The sequence below is a fragment of the Lagenorhynchus albirostris genome, chromosome 1 (assembly GCF_949774975.1).
Source record: "Lagenorhynchus albirostris chromosome 1, mLagAlb1.1, whole genome shotgun sequence".
Lineage (NCBI taxonomy): Eukaryota > Metazoa > Chordata > Mammalia > Artiodactyla > Delphinidae > Lagenorhynchus > Lagenorhynchus albirostris.
In genome coordinates this window covers 63,552,631-63,567,608 of record NC_083095.1, presented here as the reverse complement: position 1 = coordinate 63,567,608, position 14,978 = coordinate 63,552,631, and the positions used below count along the sequence as shown (strand labels likewise).

Below are 14,978 nucleotides of genomic sequence, written 5' to 3'. Positions count from 1 at the left end.
GGATAATTAAGTTAGTTAGGATAGCCAAGAAAAAAGTCACAGTTTTGCATTTGGAGAATTTGTAGTGCTCAAAATGTTTCTTTCAGTAGGTGCTGTGAGCCTGGTGTGACGCCTCAGAAATGTTTTTCCCTAGAGATTTGGGACCCAGTTGTGTTTTAGGAATGACTTTAAAAACTATGTCTGGGTGCCCGCCATCTACTCTTTCGGGTTTTCTGGCACACTATTTTGTTACATTATCTGGATTACAAAAAGTGAGATGTGTATGATGACCGCAAAGGTTATAATGTTCTTTTTTTAAACTACCTTCCAGTTTCCTCATGTCCTAGAATTATTCATTGTAGAAAAAGTTCTTTTCCAGGACATTATTTAACACATTTAATTGTAATTACAGTGGTCAGTGTTTGGGCTGTGGAAAAACTATAGAGTCTATTCACCTGAGTTCAGAAGAGTATGAATTTCTCAAGGAAAAAATAATGAGGGATGTGATAGATGGAGGTGACCAGTACAGAAAGACGACACCTCAGGTGAGTCTGGAACAGGTCTTGTTGATTCCTGGGTTGCTTGTCTTGAGCAGGGGTCAACAATTTTCTTCTGTAAAAGGCCAGATAATAAGTATTTTAGACTTTGTGGGACATAACGTCTCTGTTGCAGCTTTTCTACTCTGCTGTTGTAGTGAAAACAGCCACAGAAAATACATAAATGAATACAGTAATACTATTCATGAAAATAAGTTGTGGGCTGGATTTGGCACACTGGCCGTAGTTGCCAACCTTTAGGAGAGATTGCTTTCGACTTTCATAGAATAATTGGGTTAGACTGTCATCCATCTATTGAAGTCAATCCTATTTCATCTGCGCACAAGTGCACTTAAGCCAAAAAGATAGATGCTTATTCTTTGTCTAGGTGCTTCCAGAAAACTGTTCAGTAAACTCCCATGAAAGCATTATGGTTTCACACAAGTTTTCTAGTCAAGAGAGTTTAAGGTAGCTTGACAAAATTATTTCCAAGTCTTCTTTTTATCGAATTTGATTCTTGAAGTCATTCTTAATAGCTTTATTTTGCTAATCTTCAGTGCTTTATGCGGGTTTACTAAGATTAAGTTGAAGTAAAATGCTTTTACCTTGGGGAAAGGTTATCCTCGGGGAAAGGCTGCCTATCATCTCACTGAATGCTTTTTCTTCAAGATACCAAATAAAAAGGAGAAGAGAAAATTGTTCTGCCTTCTCACGTTGACTTAAAATTATCAGAAAATGCCCCTACTAGGAAGACTTTTAATCCTCAGAATAAAGTCAGAATCTGGTCCGTGAAAACATTATCTTCATTTTATGGAATACCTTTTAGCTGACTTTATTGATAAAATTATAGTTAACATTTATTAAATGATCCTAAGAGCTTTATATTCATTATCTTGTATCTTATTTAACCCTTACACTACCCTATAAGATACTATTTTATTTCTGTATTACGGATAGAGTGATTGAGACTTCGGGAGGTTAAATATACCCTAGGACACTCCACTAATAAAATCAAGGTCAGACTGACCCCAAAACTTTTGCCTTTATACTCTGCTGCCTCTAATTGAATGAAAATTCAATTCGTAGTTCTGTATGTACTTGACAGCTGACTGGCTGTAGCAGCTCTCAATGCCTTAGGAATTTCTGCCAGCTAAAATGATTTCAACAAATTTCCTTTCTCTCATCCAATATCTGCTGAACACTTAATGTTTATCTTTGGAAGCAGGCGTTAAGATAGATTCAGGGTTGTGTAAATCATGCTGTTTGCTACCAAAGACCTTACATTTCTTTTGTGGGCTAATTGAACATTCTTCCCATCCTCCAACTTTTTATTTAATAAAATTTTCAACCTAAAGAAAAAGTTAAAAAATAGCACAATGGACACCTACATACTCTTTGTCAGAGTAACCAGTTATTATTCCACATATGCTTTCTGTCTCTTTTTGTGGTTTTTTTTTTTTGCGGTACACAGGCCTCTCACTGTTGTGGCCTCTCCCGTTGTGGTGCACAGGCTCTGGGCACGCAGGCTCAGCGGCCTTGGCTCACGGGCCCAGCCGCTCCGTGGCATGTGGGATCTTCCCGGACCGGGGCACGAACCCGTGTCCCCTGCATCGGCAGGCGGATTCTGAACCACTGCGCCACCAGGGAAGTCCTCTATATGTGTTTTTATGAACCATTTAAAAGTGAGTTGGTAGACATGTGACCTTAAATATCTCAGCATGTATCTTCTTTCTTTGTTTGTTTTTGGCCATGCCGCTCACCTTGCGAGATCTCAGTTCCCCGACCAGGGATTGAACCCGGGCCACAGCAGTGAAAGCCTGGAGTCCTAACCACTGGACCACCAGGGAACTCCCTGTATCTAAGAATAAGAACATTCTATGTAATTAAATGCTATTATCACATTTAAGACCCTTCACATTAATTCATTGTCATTTAATAAAAACTGCATATTCAAAATTTCCCAGTTGTTCCTCCAAAATGTATTTTATAACTTTTTTCTTCTGACCCAGGACTGAATCAAGATTCACTCATTGCTTTTGGTTGTTACATCTCTCTAAATCCAGAGCAGCGCCTCCCCCGCAACCCCGCCTTTTTTTGTTTTTATTACATTGATTTTTTTTTGAAAAGTCTGGGTGGTTTGTCTTGTTCAGGGCTTCTCAAACTTTGTACCTCAGAGTCCCTTGAGGATCTGTTTAAAATGCAAATTATGACTCACTTGTCCAGAGTGGGGTCTGAGATTCTATATTTCGAACAAGCTCCCAGGTGATGGGATTCTGGTCTTTGGACCACTTTTGAGTAGCAAGACTGTGGACTAATTGTCTGATGGCTTTCTCTTCATTAATTCAGTGTAAAAGCTTTTGGGGTATGTTACACAGGCAATGCTGTGTGCTGCTTACTGCATCACAGCAGTCACATAATATCAGGTTGCTCTCTGTTGCTGATGCTACGTTTCATCACTTGATTAAGAGGGTGACTGCCAGATGTCTCCACTGTAAAGGTGCATTTTTTTCCTTTATAATTTCCCTTTGTAATTTTTAAATTAAAAATTAAGTAATCTGTGGAGTAATACTTCAAGACTACACAGATATCCTGTCACCCATTAACTCTTCACCCAGTGTTTTTCACATGACGGAGATGAGCTCTGCCTTCGGAATGGTGCAAAGTGATGATTTTCTAGTTCTTTTTTTTTTTTTAAGATGAACTGTGTTAGACTCCATTACCGTCATTATTCTTTTTGATGCTCAAATTGTCCCAAATTTGGCCTGTGAGAACCCCTGCCAAGCCAGCTCCTGTGTGTCTTTGACATCCTCCTAGCAAACCCGCCCCCCAATCAGTTTTTGAGCATCTCTGTGCTTTCTGGCACAAGATGTCCCAGGTTTTCACCTTGAATTGCTCCTGCCCCAGTCATGGAATAACTAGCTGAATACTTTTGTTTAAGACTCTTAATGGCTAAACATTGCCATAATTTCTTCTTAATGATTCCTTCTGACTGTAATTCTAGACTAATAGAAGGAAGATTTGTTAGTTTTCTCTGCTGACAAAGATTTAGAACCCAGAGCAAACCTTCTCCTCGGAGAATGTTATACTGCAGGAGGAGTTTCAGGCTCCAGACTGGTGAGAATAACAAAGAGTAGTCATACATTTAATTACCATAATTCACAAAGCAACTGAATATATTCACAGAAGGATTGGGACATTTTATGACAAGAGAAATTGTCTCCTTTTCTCTTTCCAGGTGTTCTCCCCTTTCCTCGCTGCAGCTCCCCAATTCTGTATCCCATTTTTTTGTCATCTGCCTTTCACCTTTAAGCTATTGATTTAACATAATAACATTGCGACCATTTATGGAATGATTACCCTATTGTCAGGCACTTCTAGGCCTGTTACACTCACAGCACTCAACAATCTTGAAAGGATATCACCAATTTGAAGATGGGGAAGCTCAGGATGAGAACCATATCCATGGTTAACAGGCAGTGAAAGAAGGCTTATGGCTGGATTGGTTCAGGGTTTAGCTTTGGTAATATTGGTGAAGCAGAAGGGGCAGAGATGGATCCAGAGCATTTCTGGTAGATTGAAGTAGAACCAACTCTTTTTGGGACTAGAGGAAACAAATTAAGAATAGTGGATAAGTTAAATGTGTAGGTACAGCAAAGAGTTTTTCTCTGAAGAGCCGGAGAATTTTCAAATTGGTCATTTGAAAGTGAGAGAATGTTTGATAGTCTGAGAGAGCTTAAGGACAATTTTAAGCCTTGGAAGTTTGGATTATTTGTGGGAGAACTGCGGAGAGTATCTCTGGGTGGTGCTGAAGTCCCAACAACTACACTTGTAAGGGCATTGATCTGTGAGCCATTTTCAGCAGTCCCGGGCCATCTAGGTAGAGAGAAGGCAGCTGGATGGGATGGGATGAGATTTTGCTAGGGTGGTACCGTCGAGGGAAAAGGGAAGACAGGAGTTGAGGGTGTAGGTGAGAGGGTGGCTTAATTAACGGACCATGAGATCAAGGTTGGTAGAAGGAAGTAAAGATGGGTAGGAGCTCTCAGATTAGGAGACAAGGGAGATAAAAATGGACCAGAATCTCAGTAAGGTTGGAGAGCAAGCATAAACGGAGTGAGAGTGATTAGTGTCTATTAGCGATTCGATTTGAGAGATGGAGGGCTCTGGAGTGGTGACAAAATCCAGAGTATGAGAGTTAAGCAGATGAAGAAACTGAGAGCCTAAATTGCTAGGTGGTCATCCACAGAGCTAATTAGAGTGTCCATATGATAATTTTTAAAAATAATAACTGCAACCACATTATGGAATGCTTACCAACTGCCAGGCTGGTGATGAAGTCTCTGAGTCTGGTGCCAACTTCTTAATAAACGTTCAGATGCCTGGGACAACACAAGGTGATAGCAAAGAGGAGTCAGCAAACTATGGCCCACAGACCAAGTCCACCCTTCCACTTTTTTTTTAAAAATATTTATTGATTTATTTTGGCTGCACTGGGTCTTAGCTGCGGCATGTGGGATCTTTGTTGCAACATGCGGGATCTTTTAGTTGCAGCATGCGGACTTCTTAGTTGTGGCATATGGGCTCTTAGTTGCGGTGTGCATGCAGGATCTAGTTCACTGACCAGGGATCGAACCCAGGCCCCCTGCATTGGGAGTGTGGAGTCTTACCTGCTGGACCACCAGGGAAGTCCCTCTACCAATTGTTTTTGTAAATAAAGTTTTATTGGAACACAGCTACAGTCATTCATTTCTATTCGGGCATACCTCGTTTTATTGCACTTTGCTTTATTGCGTTTTTTTAAGAAATTGAAGGTTTGTGGCAGCAATACGTCGAGCAAGTCTATTGGCTCCATTTTTCCAACAGCATTTGCTCACTTTGTGTCTCTGACACATTTTGGTAATTCATGCAGTATTACAAAGTTTTTCATTATTATTGTATTTGTTATGGTCATTCATGATCAGTGGTCTTCGATGTTACTATTGCAAAAAGATGATGACTCACTGAAGGCTTAGATGATGGTTAGGATTTTTTAACTAAGGTATGTACATTTTTTAAAGATATAATGCTATTGCACACTTAATAGACTACAGTATAATGTAAACATAACTTTTAAAACAATTTTTATTGGAGTATAGTTGATATACAATGTTGTGTTACTTTTTGCTGTACAGCAAAGTGAATCAGTTATACATATACATATATCCACTCTTTTTTAGATTCTTTCCCCATATAGGTCATCACAGAGAATTGTTTTTTGTTTTGTTTTGTTTTTTTCTTTTTGACCACACTGTGCAGCATGCGGGATCTTAGTTTCCCAACCAGGGATCAAACCCATGCCCCCTGCAGTGGAGCGTGGAGTCTTAACTACTGGACTGCCTGGGAAGTCCCATTACAGAGTATTGAGTAGAGTTCGCTGTGCTATATAGTAGGTCCTTATTAGTTATCTATTTTATATATACTAGTGTATATATGTCGATTCCAATCTCCCAATTTATCCCTCTCTCCCTTCCCCCCGGTAACCATAAGATTGTTTTCTACATCTGTAACTCTATTTCTGTTTTGTAAATAAGTTCATTTGTACCATTTTTTTAGATTCCACAAACATAACTTTTTACATGCACTGGGAAACCAAAAAATTTGTATGACTCTCTTTATTGTGATATTTGCTTTATTGTGGTGGTCTGGAACTGAACCAAACATGTATGCCTGTCTTGTCTGTGGCTTCTTTTGCCCCGCAGAGTTGGGTAGGTACAAAAGAGACCGTGGGCCTGCGAAACCTAAACTATTTACCATCTGGCCCTTTACACAAAACAATTTGCTGACCCCTGGTATATATGAACAGCATAAGCCTCAGTTGAGGTGGAGAAGTAGCAACTTTGAAGGCGCAGTGGGAACTAGGAAAAGGTCTCTCCTTTCCCCTCAGTCCTATAGCATGCTTTGAGAGAATGAGCAGATACCACTTCAGAGCTAAGTAAGGGGACTTCCCTGGTGGTCCAATGGTAAAGAATCTGCCTTAAAATGCAGGGGATGCAAATTCGATCCCTGATCAGGGAACTAAGATCCCACATGCTGGGGGGCAACTAAGCTCGCATGCCTCAACTAGAGAGCTTGCATGCCGCAAACTACAGAGCCCACATGCTCTGGAACTTGCATGCCACAACTACAGAGCCCATGTGGTCCTGGAGCCTGCGCACCACAACCAGAGAGAGAAAACCCTCATGCCACAACTAGAGAGGAGCCCACACACACGCCGCAACGGAAGATTCCTCATGCCTCAAGGAAGATCCTGTGTGCCGCAACTAAGATGTGACGCAGCCAAAAATAAATAAAATAAATAAATAATAAATAAATCTTAAAAAAAAAAAAGAACTAAGTAAGGAGTCATTGATGATCTTAGGAAGAGCAGTGTCAATAGTACACCGAGGGCCAAAGCCAGCCAGGTTATAACAACTGAGTGAACACACATTGAGGTTAAACTCTCCTTTTGAGAAGTTTAGATGAAAACAGGAAGAAGGCAATGGGATAGTGGTGACTAGAGTTTGGTAGAGGTCAAGGGACGGTTTACGGAGATGGGAGAGATGTGCATGTTCATAAGGTGAAGAAAGGGTTGTCAGTAAAGATAAAAATGTTGAATAAGCAGGACAAGTAGTAGAGAGAATGCATTACTGATGAGCAAGGTTCAAAAGTAGGAGGGGGTTGCCAAAAAGCACAGATGGGGAGGTTAGAAATGAAAGAAACCTCTCTGAGACTAGAAAAGAAAGAAGATGGGTGTGGATACAGATATAGATGGGAGGCAAGAAGGCTGAGGGTAATGACATGTGCTATGTTCAGTGGGATGCAAGGTGAGACATGGGCATCAGTGGAGGACTAGAGAGAGTGAAGAAGGCTTGGGATGGTGCTTGAGAGGAATGGCAGAGATGCTAACTCAAGCAGAAGGATGTGGCAGGGAGTGGGGTGCTGAGACTTGAATCATTGAAGTTGTAGGCATCGCTCTCCGTAAATACGTGGTTTAATATTTTTCCAACAGCATGGCTCACCCAGAGTAGTAGTGAAGACAAAATGTAGCATTGGTTCAGATTTTGGGTTTTGTTGGTTAGATGTGGCAACGTAATAGGGAGCAGAGGAAGGTAGTTCTGATAGAATAGTTAACACAATCACCATGGGGCCCAAACTAGATAGGGAAGGAAATAAGGCCAGAGAGCACTTGTCTGGGAGGGCTCGGGCTCGTAGTCTCACTGTGGAGTAAAGGAGAAGGTACAGTGACAATAAAGGAATGAAAACTGGAAGGTTGAGGTCAGAGAGCAGGTGACTAAAAATTTGAGACTAAGATTTCAGAGGACAAGCCATTCTGGGCCCTGTCCAGATCCAGGGTAGGGCTCTCAGGGTGTGGCATGTGCCCCAGGGTAAGGTTCAGCTCCAGAGTGTCATTTCCCACAAATTTTTCATCTTGTGTTTTTTTTTTTTTGCTTACTATGTGTGTTAATTTGCTAGGGCGGCCATAACAAAATACCACAGATGGAGTGGTTTAACCAACAGAAATTTATTTTTGCACAGTTCCAAGAATCAAAGTATAGGCAGGTTTGGTTTCTCCTGAGGTTTTTTTTCTCTCCTTGACTTGCAGATGGCCCCCCTCTTGGTTTGTCCTCACAAAGACTTCCCCTGTGCTCAGGCATCTACAGGTGTCTCTTTGTGTGTCCAAATTTCTTTTTCACATGAGAACACCAGTTAGATTGGATTAGGGCCCATCCTTATAATCTCATTTTACCTTAATCACCTCTTTAAAGGCCTTATCTTCAAATACAGTCACATTGAGAGGTACTAAGGGTTAGGACTTCAACATACAAATTCTGAGGAGGCCACAGTTCAGTCTATAACACCATTCATTGCAAATATGTATTAAAACTATATTGTGTTCAGCATTTTAAGTTATTTTGTACTGGGAACAAACAGCTGGAACTTCTTTCAATATTACTTTTTAAAGCTTGTTTATAATTTGGGAATGTGAGGTATAAACCAAGGAGTAAGTACTAATCCATGTTGAGTTTGTCTACTTAAGAAAAATGTATGATTTCTGCTCACCTCCATAAGCATCTAAAAAGAGCATTATCAAAATTGTTTCAGGCTTATATGTTTTTACCAAGTAGTATGCTTTTGTTCAAAACAAAATAAATGAGATGGCACCCTTTAATGAAATGGTTCTCAGCCTCAGCTGCTTGTTATAATAGTTCAGGGGATGTTTAAAAATTACTGATGCTCAGACCCCACCCCCTAGAGATTTTGGTTTTAAGGGTACAGTTCAGTGGTATTAAATACATTCACATTATTGTGCAGCCGTCACCACCATCCATCCCCATAACTCTTTTCATCTTGTAAAACTGAAACTCTATTAAACAATAACTCCTCATTCTCCCCTCCTCCCATCCTCTGGCAACCACCATTGTACTTTCTGTCATTATGGTTTTGACTACAAGTACCTCGTATAAGTGGAATCATACAGTATTTGTCTTTTTGACTGACTTATTTCATTTAGCATAAGGTCCTCCAGGGTCATCCATGTTGTAGCGTATCACAGAATTCCCTTCTTTTTTAAGACTGAATAATATTCTATAGTATGCTTATACCACATTTTGTGTATCCATTCTTCCATCAGTGGATGCTTGGGTTGCTTCCACATTTTAGCTATTGTGAATAATACTGTTATGAACATGGATCTTTGAGACCCTGCTTGCAATTCTTTTGGATATATACTGAGAAGTGGAATTGCTGAGTCATATGCTACATCTATTTTTAATATTCTGAGGAACCTCCATACTGTGTTCCACAGTCGCTGTATTCTTTTACATTCACACCAATAGTGGGCAAGGGTTCCAATTTCTCCACATCCTTGCTAACACTAGTTGTTTTCCGTTTCTTTTTGGTAGTAGCTATCCAAATGGGTGTGAGGTGGTGTCTCACTGTAGTTTTGATTTGCATTTCTCTAATGATTAGTGATGTTGAGCATCCTTTCATGTGCTTATTGGCCATTTGGCTGTCTTCTTTGGAGAAATGTCCATTCAAGTCCTTTGCCCATTTCTGAATGGGGCTTGGGGTTTTTGTTGTTGAGTTTTAGGTTTTTGTTGTTGAGTTTTCTCTATATTTCGATGTTTTTCCCTATATATGATTTGCAAATATTTTCTCCCATGCTGTGGGTTGCCTTTTTATTCTGTTAATAGTGTCTTTTGATGCACAAAATGTTTTAAATTATCATGAAGTCCAATTTATTTTTTTTTTTGTTTCCTATGCCTTTGGCATCATATCTAAGAAAATCATTGCCAAATCCAACGTTGTGAAGCTTTTGTTCTGTTTTTGTCTCTCAGAGTTTAATTGTTTTAGATCTTACATTTAGGTCCTGGCTCCATTTTGAGTTAATTTTTGTATATGGTATTAGGTAAGGGTCAAACTTCATTCTTTTGTGAGTAGATACCCAGTTTTCTCAGCACCATTTGTTGAAAAGACTACCCTTTCCCAATTGAATGGTCTTGGCACTCTTGTTAAAAGTCATTTTTAACATATATGAGAGGGTCTGGATTTATTTCTGTTCCATTGGTCTGTATGTCTATTTTTATGCCAATACCACACTGTTTTAATTACTGTAGCTTGATAGTAAGTTTTGAACTCATTAAGCGTGGCTCCTCCAGTTTTGTTTTTGATTTTCCAGGATTGTTTTGGCTATTCAGGGTCCCTTGAGATTCCATTTGAATTTTGGGATGGGTTTTTCTATTTCTGCCACACACACACACACAAAAAGTCATTGGGATTTTGATAGAGATTGTATTGATTCTGTAGATTGCTTTGGGTAATGTTGACATTTTAACAGTATTGAGTCTTCTGATTCATGAACATGGGATTTATTTCCATTTATTTACTTTCAGCAGTGTTTTGTAGTTTTCATTGTACAGGTTTTTCACCTCCTTGGTTAAGTTTATTCCTAGGTATTCTTTTTGATGCTATTATAAATAGAACTGCTTCTGTAATTTTCTTTTCAGATTGTTCATTATTAGTCTATAGAAATGCAACTGATTTTTGTGTGTTGACTTTATATCCTGCTACTTTGCTAAATTGATTTATTACTTCTGACTGTGTGTGTGTGTGTGTACTTTTATGGTTTTCTCTATATAAGATCATATAATCTGCAAACAAGGACAATTTTACTTCTTTTCCAATTTGGATGCCTTTTGTTATTATTTTTTTTCCCCTTGCTTAACTGCTCTGGCTAGAACTTCCAGTAGTGTGTTAAGTAGAAGTGGTACAAGGGGGCATCCTTGCCTTGGTCCTGATCTAGTCCTGAGGAAAAGCTTTCAGTCTTTCACCATTGAGTATGATGTTGGCTGTCGGTTTTTATATATGGCTTTTATGTTGAGTTAATTTCCTTCTATTCCTAGTTTGTCAAGTATTTTTTGTTTTTCTGTTTGCTTTTTTAATGAGTGTCAAATGTTGTTAAATGCTTTTTCTGCATTATTTGAGATGATCATGTGTTGTTTTCCTTTGTTCTGTTTATGTGGTGTATTATATTGATCAATTTTCATATATTGAACATCCTTGCATTCCAGGAATAAAGCCCACTTGGTCATGGTGAATAGTCCTTTTAATATGCTGCTGAATTTTGCTTGCTAGTATTTCGTTGAAGATTTTTACATCAGTGTTTATAGTTTTCCTTTCTTGTAGTTTAAAGACACTTTAGTATCAAGTTAACACTGGCCTCGAAGAATGAGTTGAGAAGTGTTCCCTCCTCTTTAATTTTTTGGAAAAGTTAAGAAGGATTGGTATTTGTTCTTCTTTAAACGTTGAGTAAAATTCACCTGTGAACCATCAGGTCCAGGACTTCTTTTTGTTGGGAGATTTTTAAATTGCCGATTCCCTCTCCTTACTAGTTATAGGTATATTCAAATTTTCTTTTTCTTGATGATTATACCTCTTTGTCTGCATCTCTGTGATCAGAAGCAGCGGTCTGCAATCAGAGCACAAATCCCCAATATTTGGAGGACAGGGTCCTTTTTGACCACCCTGGCTCCCATAAGCTGTGTGCAGACTGCTTCAGGAACATGTCAGCTGCCTGCCATGTGGCTTGGGATGAGAGGTGGATAGCTATTGCTGTTCTAAGCGCTAAAACTGATTAAATTAACCACTGTTCATCATTTAAGGCTTCCCCTGGAAGTTGCAAGCCTTCAACAGACTTCAGAGTTGCAAATTGTTACAAGATCAGACAGATTCTGTCAGTGCACTGTTGTCTAGTCTGTCTAGGGAGATTGATTCCTGGTGCCATCTTCCCCTCAAATTGATGTGTTTTGACACGTGTATATGCCTGTGGAACTGTCAGTGCTGTCAAGATAATGAATATATCTATCAACGTCAAAAGTTTCCTGCCACTTTATAATGACTCCCTCTTGTACCCACATACCACTCACTCTTGCCACCTCAGATAAACACCATGGGAATCATATAATATATAGTCTTTCTTTGTCTGACTTCTTTAATTCATAATTATTTTGAGAATTCACTTATGTTTTGTGTCTCATTCATTCATTTTTATTGCTGAGTAGTATTCCATTGTGTGGCTATATCCCAGTTGTAAATTCATTCACCTGTTAATGGATGTTTGGGTTATTTCCAGTTCGGGGCTATTACAAATAAAGCTAATAACATTTTGTACAAGTCTTTGTACTTTGTGCTTTTTTTTTTTTTTCTTTTGCTGTACGCGGGCCTCTTACTGTTGTGGCCTCTCCTGTTGCGGAGCACAGGCTCCAGACGCGCAGGCTCAGTGGCCATGGCTCACAGGCCCAGCCGCTCCACGGCATGTGGGATCTTCCCGGACTGGAGCATGAACCCGTGTCCCCTGCATCAGCAGGCGGACTCTCAACCACTGCGCCACCAGGGAAGCCCTGTACTTTGTGCTTTTGTATTTGTTTCCTAGGGCTGCTGTAACAAAGTACTTCAGCCTGGGTGGCTTAAAATGACAGACATTTATTCTCTCACAGTTCTGGAGGCTAGAAGTCTGAAATCAGGGTGTTGGCAGGACTGGTCTCCTTCTGATGACTCTGGGGAGATTCTTCCCTTTTCCTAGCTTCAGAAACTCCCAGCTTCTGGCAGTGCTTGGTGTTTCTTGGCTTTTAACTGCATCACTCCACTCCTCCTCCTCTTCCCTATGTGTCATCTCTTCTTATAAGGACATCAGCCGTTTGATTTAGGGCCCACTCTATCCCAGTATGACCTCATCTTAACTAATAACATTTGTGAAGATCCCCTTTTGGATAAGATCACATTCCAGGTAGACATGAATTTTAGAGGAGACACTATTTAACCCACTACAACTTTTCTTTCTGTTGGGTACACATCTAGGAGCGGAATGGCCGTGTCTTATGGTAGGTATGTGTGTGGCTTTTTAAGAAGCTGCCAAACTGTTTTCCAAAGTGGTTGTCCCATTTTATATTTCTACCAGTAGTGTGAGGGGGTTATAGTTGCTCCACATCCTGGCCAGCACTTAACATTAAGGTCAGTCTCTTCACTTATAGCCATTCTAATAGATGTGAAGTGGTATCTCATTGTGGTCTTAATGTACATTTTCCTAATAACTAACAATGTTGAGCATCTTTTCATGTACTGAATTGCTGTCCATATATCTTCTTTGGGGAGGTGGTGTTTAGATCTTTCGCCCATTTAAAAAATTTGGTTGTTTTCTTATTATTGAGTTGTAAGAGTGACTCTAGGTACAAGTCCTGTGTCAGATATATCTTTTGCAAATATTTTGTCTCAGTCTGGCTTACCTTTCATTTTCACAAAATAGAGATTCTGATTTAATTGCTCTGGTTTGGGGCCCAGGCATCAGGGCTTTCAAAAACTCCCAGTTGATTTTAAAGTGCAGTGGGGTCAGAACCACTGCTTCTAGTGTGAGATTTTGAAGAACCCGAATGTGTGTATGACAGCTTCTTTTCTACAGGATAATTTTGGGTGAAAACCATAGTCATAGGTAAACTGTTAGTTTTTCTGTTTTAAAACCTTAATTTACTGTGCTTAGACATCACAACCAGCAGATGGCAATAGTGTAACATGTAAAAGATTATTCTAGGTTGTAGCCAGGTCAGTCAGGTTAAAGGATTTGATGAGCTTCTTTATCTTTCTTAAATTGAAAGATATCTGTGTAATTTTTGTTTGTCAAGTTAGTTATAGTAGATAAAGAGGGGAGCTGTATATGTAAATTTTAAGTAAGTGAAGCAGAACTGCAGATAATATCTGTGTACTACTGATTCAACTACATGAAACTCACTGACATCAATGAAGATAAAAAAGGTGAATTTGGAGCTATGTGGACAGTGTTAGTTTAATATCAGTAAGATTTTTTTCCCTCTCATTTTCCTTCATTCTAACAATAACATTAAATTACAGCCTTTTTTTTCATATTCAGCTGTTCAGGTATGAATTTGTCCTTATTTAATCTTCTTGTTAGGGAAAATTTGAAACATATGCAAAAGTAGAGAGACTAGAATAACAAAATCCTAGCTCAATGATTATTAACTCACGGCCACTCTTATTTCATTTATACTCCCACCGTTCCTCCCTTGCCACTCAGATAATTGTAAAGCAAATCTGAGCTTAATCATTTGTCCTATAAATTGTAAATTCATTTTTAAGCAACTTTCTTTCTGTCTCTTATCTTAAGAAATACTCCTTTGTAGAGTGATATTTTTCTTATAGAGTAGGAAATCCTTTAGAACAGCAATTCTCAAACCTTTTGGTCCTAAGACCCTTTTACATTCTTAAAATTAAGGACTCCTCAGAGCTTTTGTTCATGTGGGATTATACCATTTGATTAATTACTGGATTAGAAATTAAAACTGAGAAACTTGAAAATATATATATATATATTTTTAAATTAATTAATTTATTTTTGGTTGCGTTGGGTCTTCGTTGCTCCGTGCTGGCTTTCTCTAGTTGCCATGAGTGGGGGCTACTCTTCGTTGCGGTGCGTGGGCTTCTCATTGCGGTGGCTCCTCCTGCTGCAGAGCACGGGCTCCAGGCATGCGGACTTCAGTAGTTGTGGCGCATGGGCTAAGTAGTTGTGGCTCGTGGGCTCTAGAGCAAGGCTCAGTAGTTGTGGCGCACAATATTAATTGCTCCGCGGCATGTGGGATCCTCCCAGACCAGGGCTCGAACCCGTGTCCCCTGCAGTGGCAGGTGGATTCTTAACCACTGTGCCCCCAGGGAAGCCCTAAACATATTTTTAATTTAACAATATAAAAACTATTACGTGTGAACATAAGTAATATCTTTTCTCAATAATAATTCTGTCATCTGAACAAAAGCAGTATGTGAGAAGAGAGGCATTGTCTTACATATTTATAAATCTTTTTAATTATCTGGCTCAATAGAAGACAGCTGAATTTTTATATTGGCTTCTGTATTCAGTCTGTTGTGATTTGTTATTTTGGTGGA

General features: G+C 39.4%; 1 protein-coding gene across 3 annotated transcripts in view; it reads left to right on the top strand.

Annotated features, from left to right (window-relative positions):
• The window catches only part of PRORP (protein only RNase P catalytic subunit), a 127,991-nt gene that overhangs the window by 4,052 nt on the left and 108,961 nt on the right, over positions 1-14,978 (top strand). For all 3 annotated transcript variants that reach the window (XR_009539572.1, XM_060143548.1, XM_060143556.1), the window contains one exon: positions 392-524. Coding sequence is in view for 2 of the 3 variants with exons in the window: in XM_060143548.1 (XP_059999531.1) it covers positions 392-524 (133 nt within the window). In the remaining variant the exon portion in view is untranslated. The remainder of the gene's footprint in view (positions 1-391; positions 525-14,978) is intronic.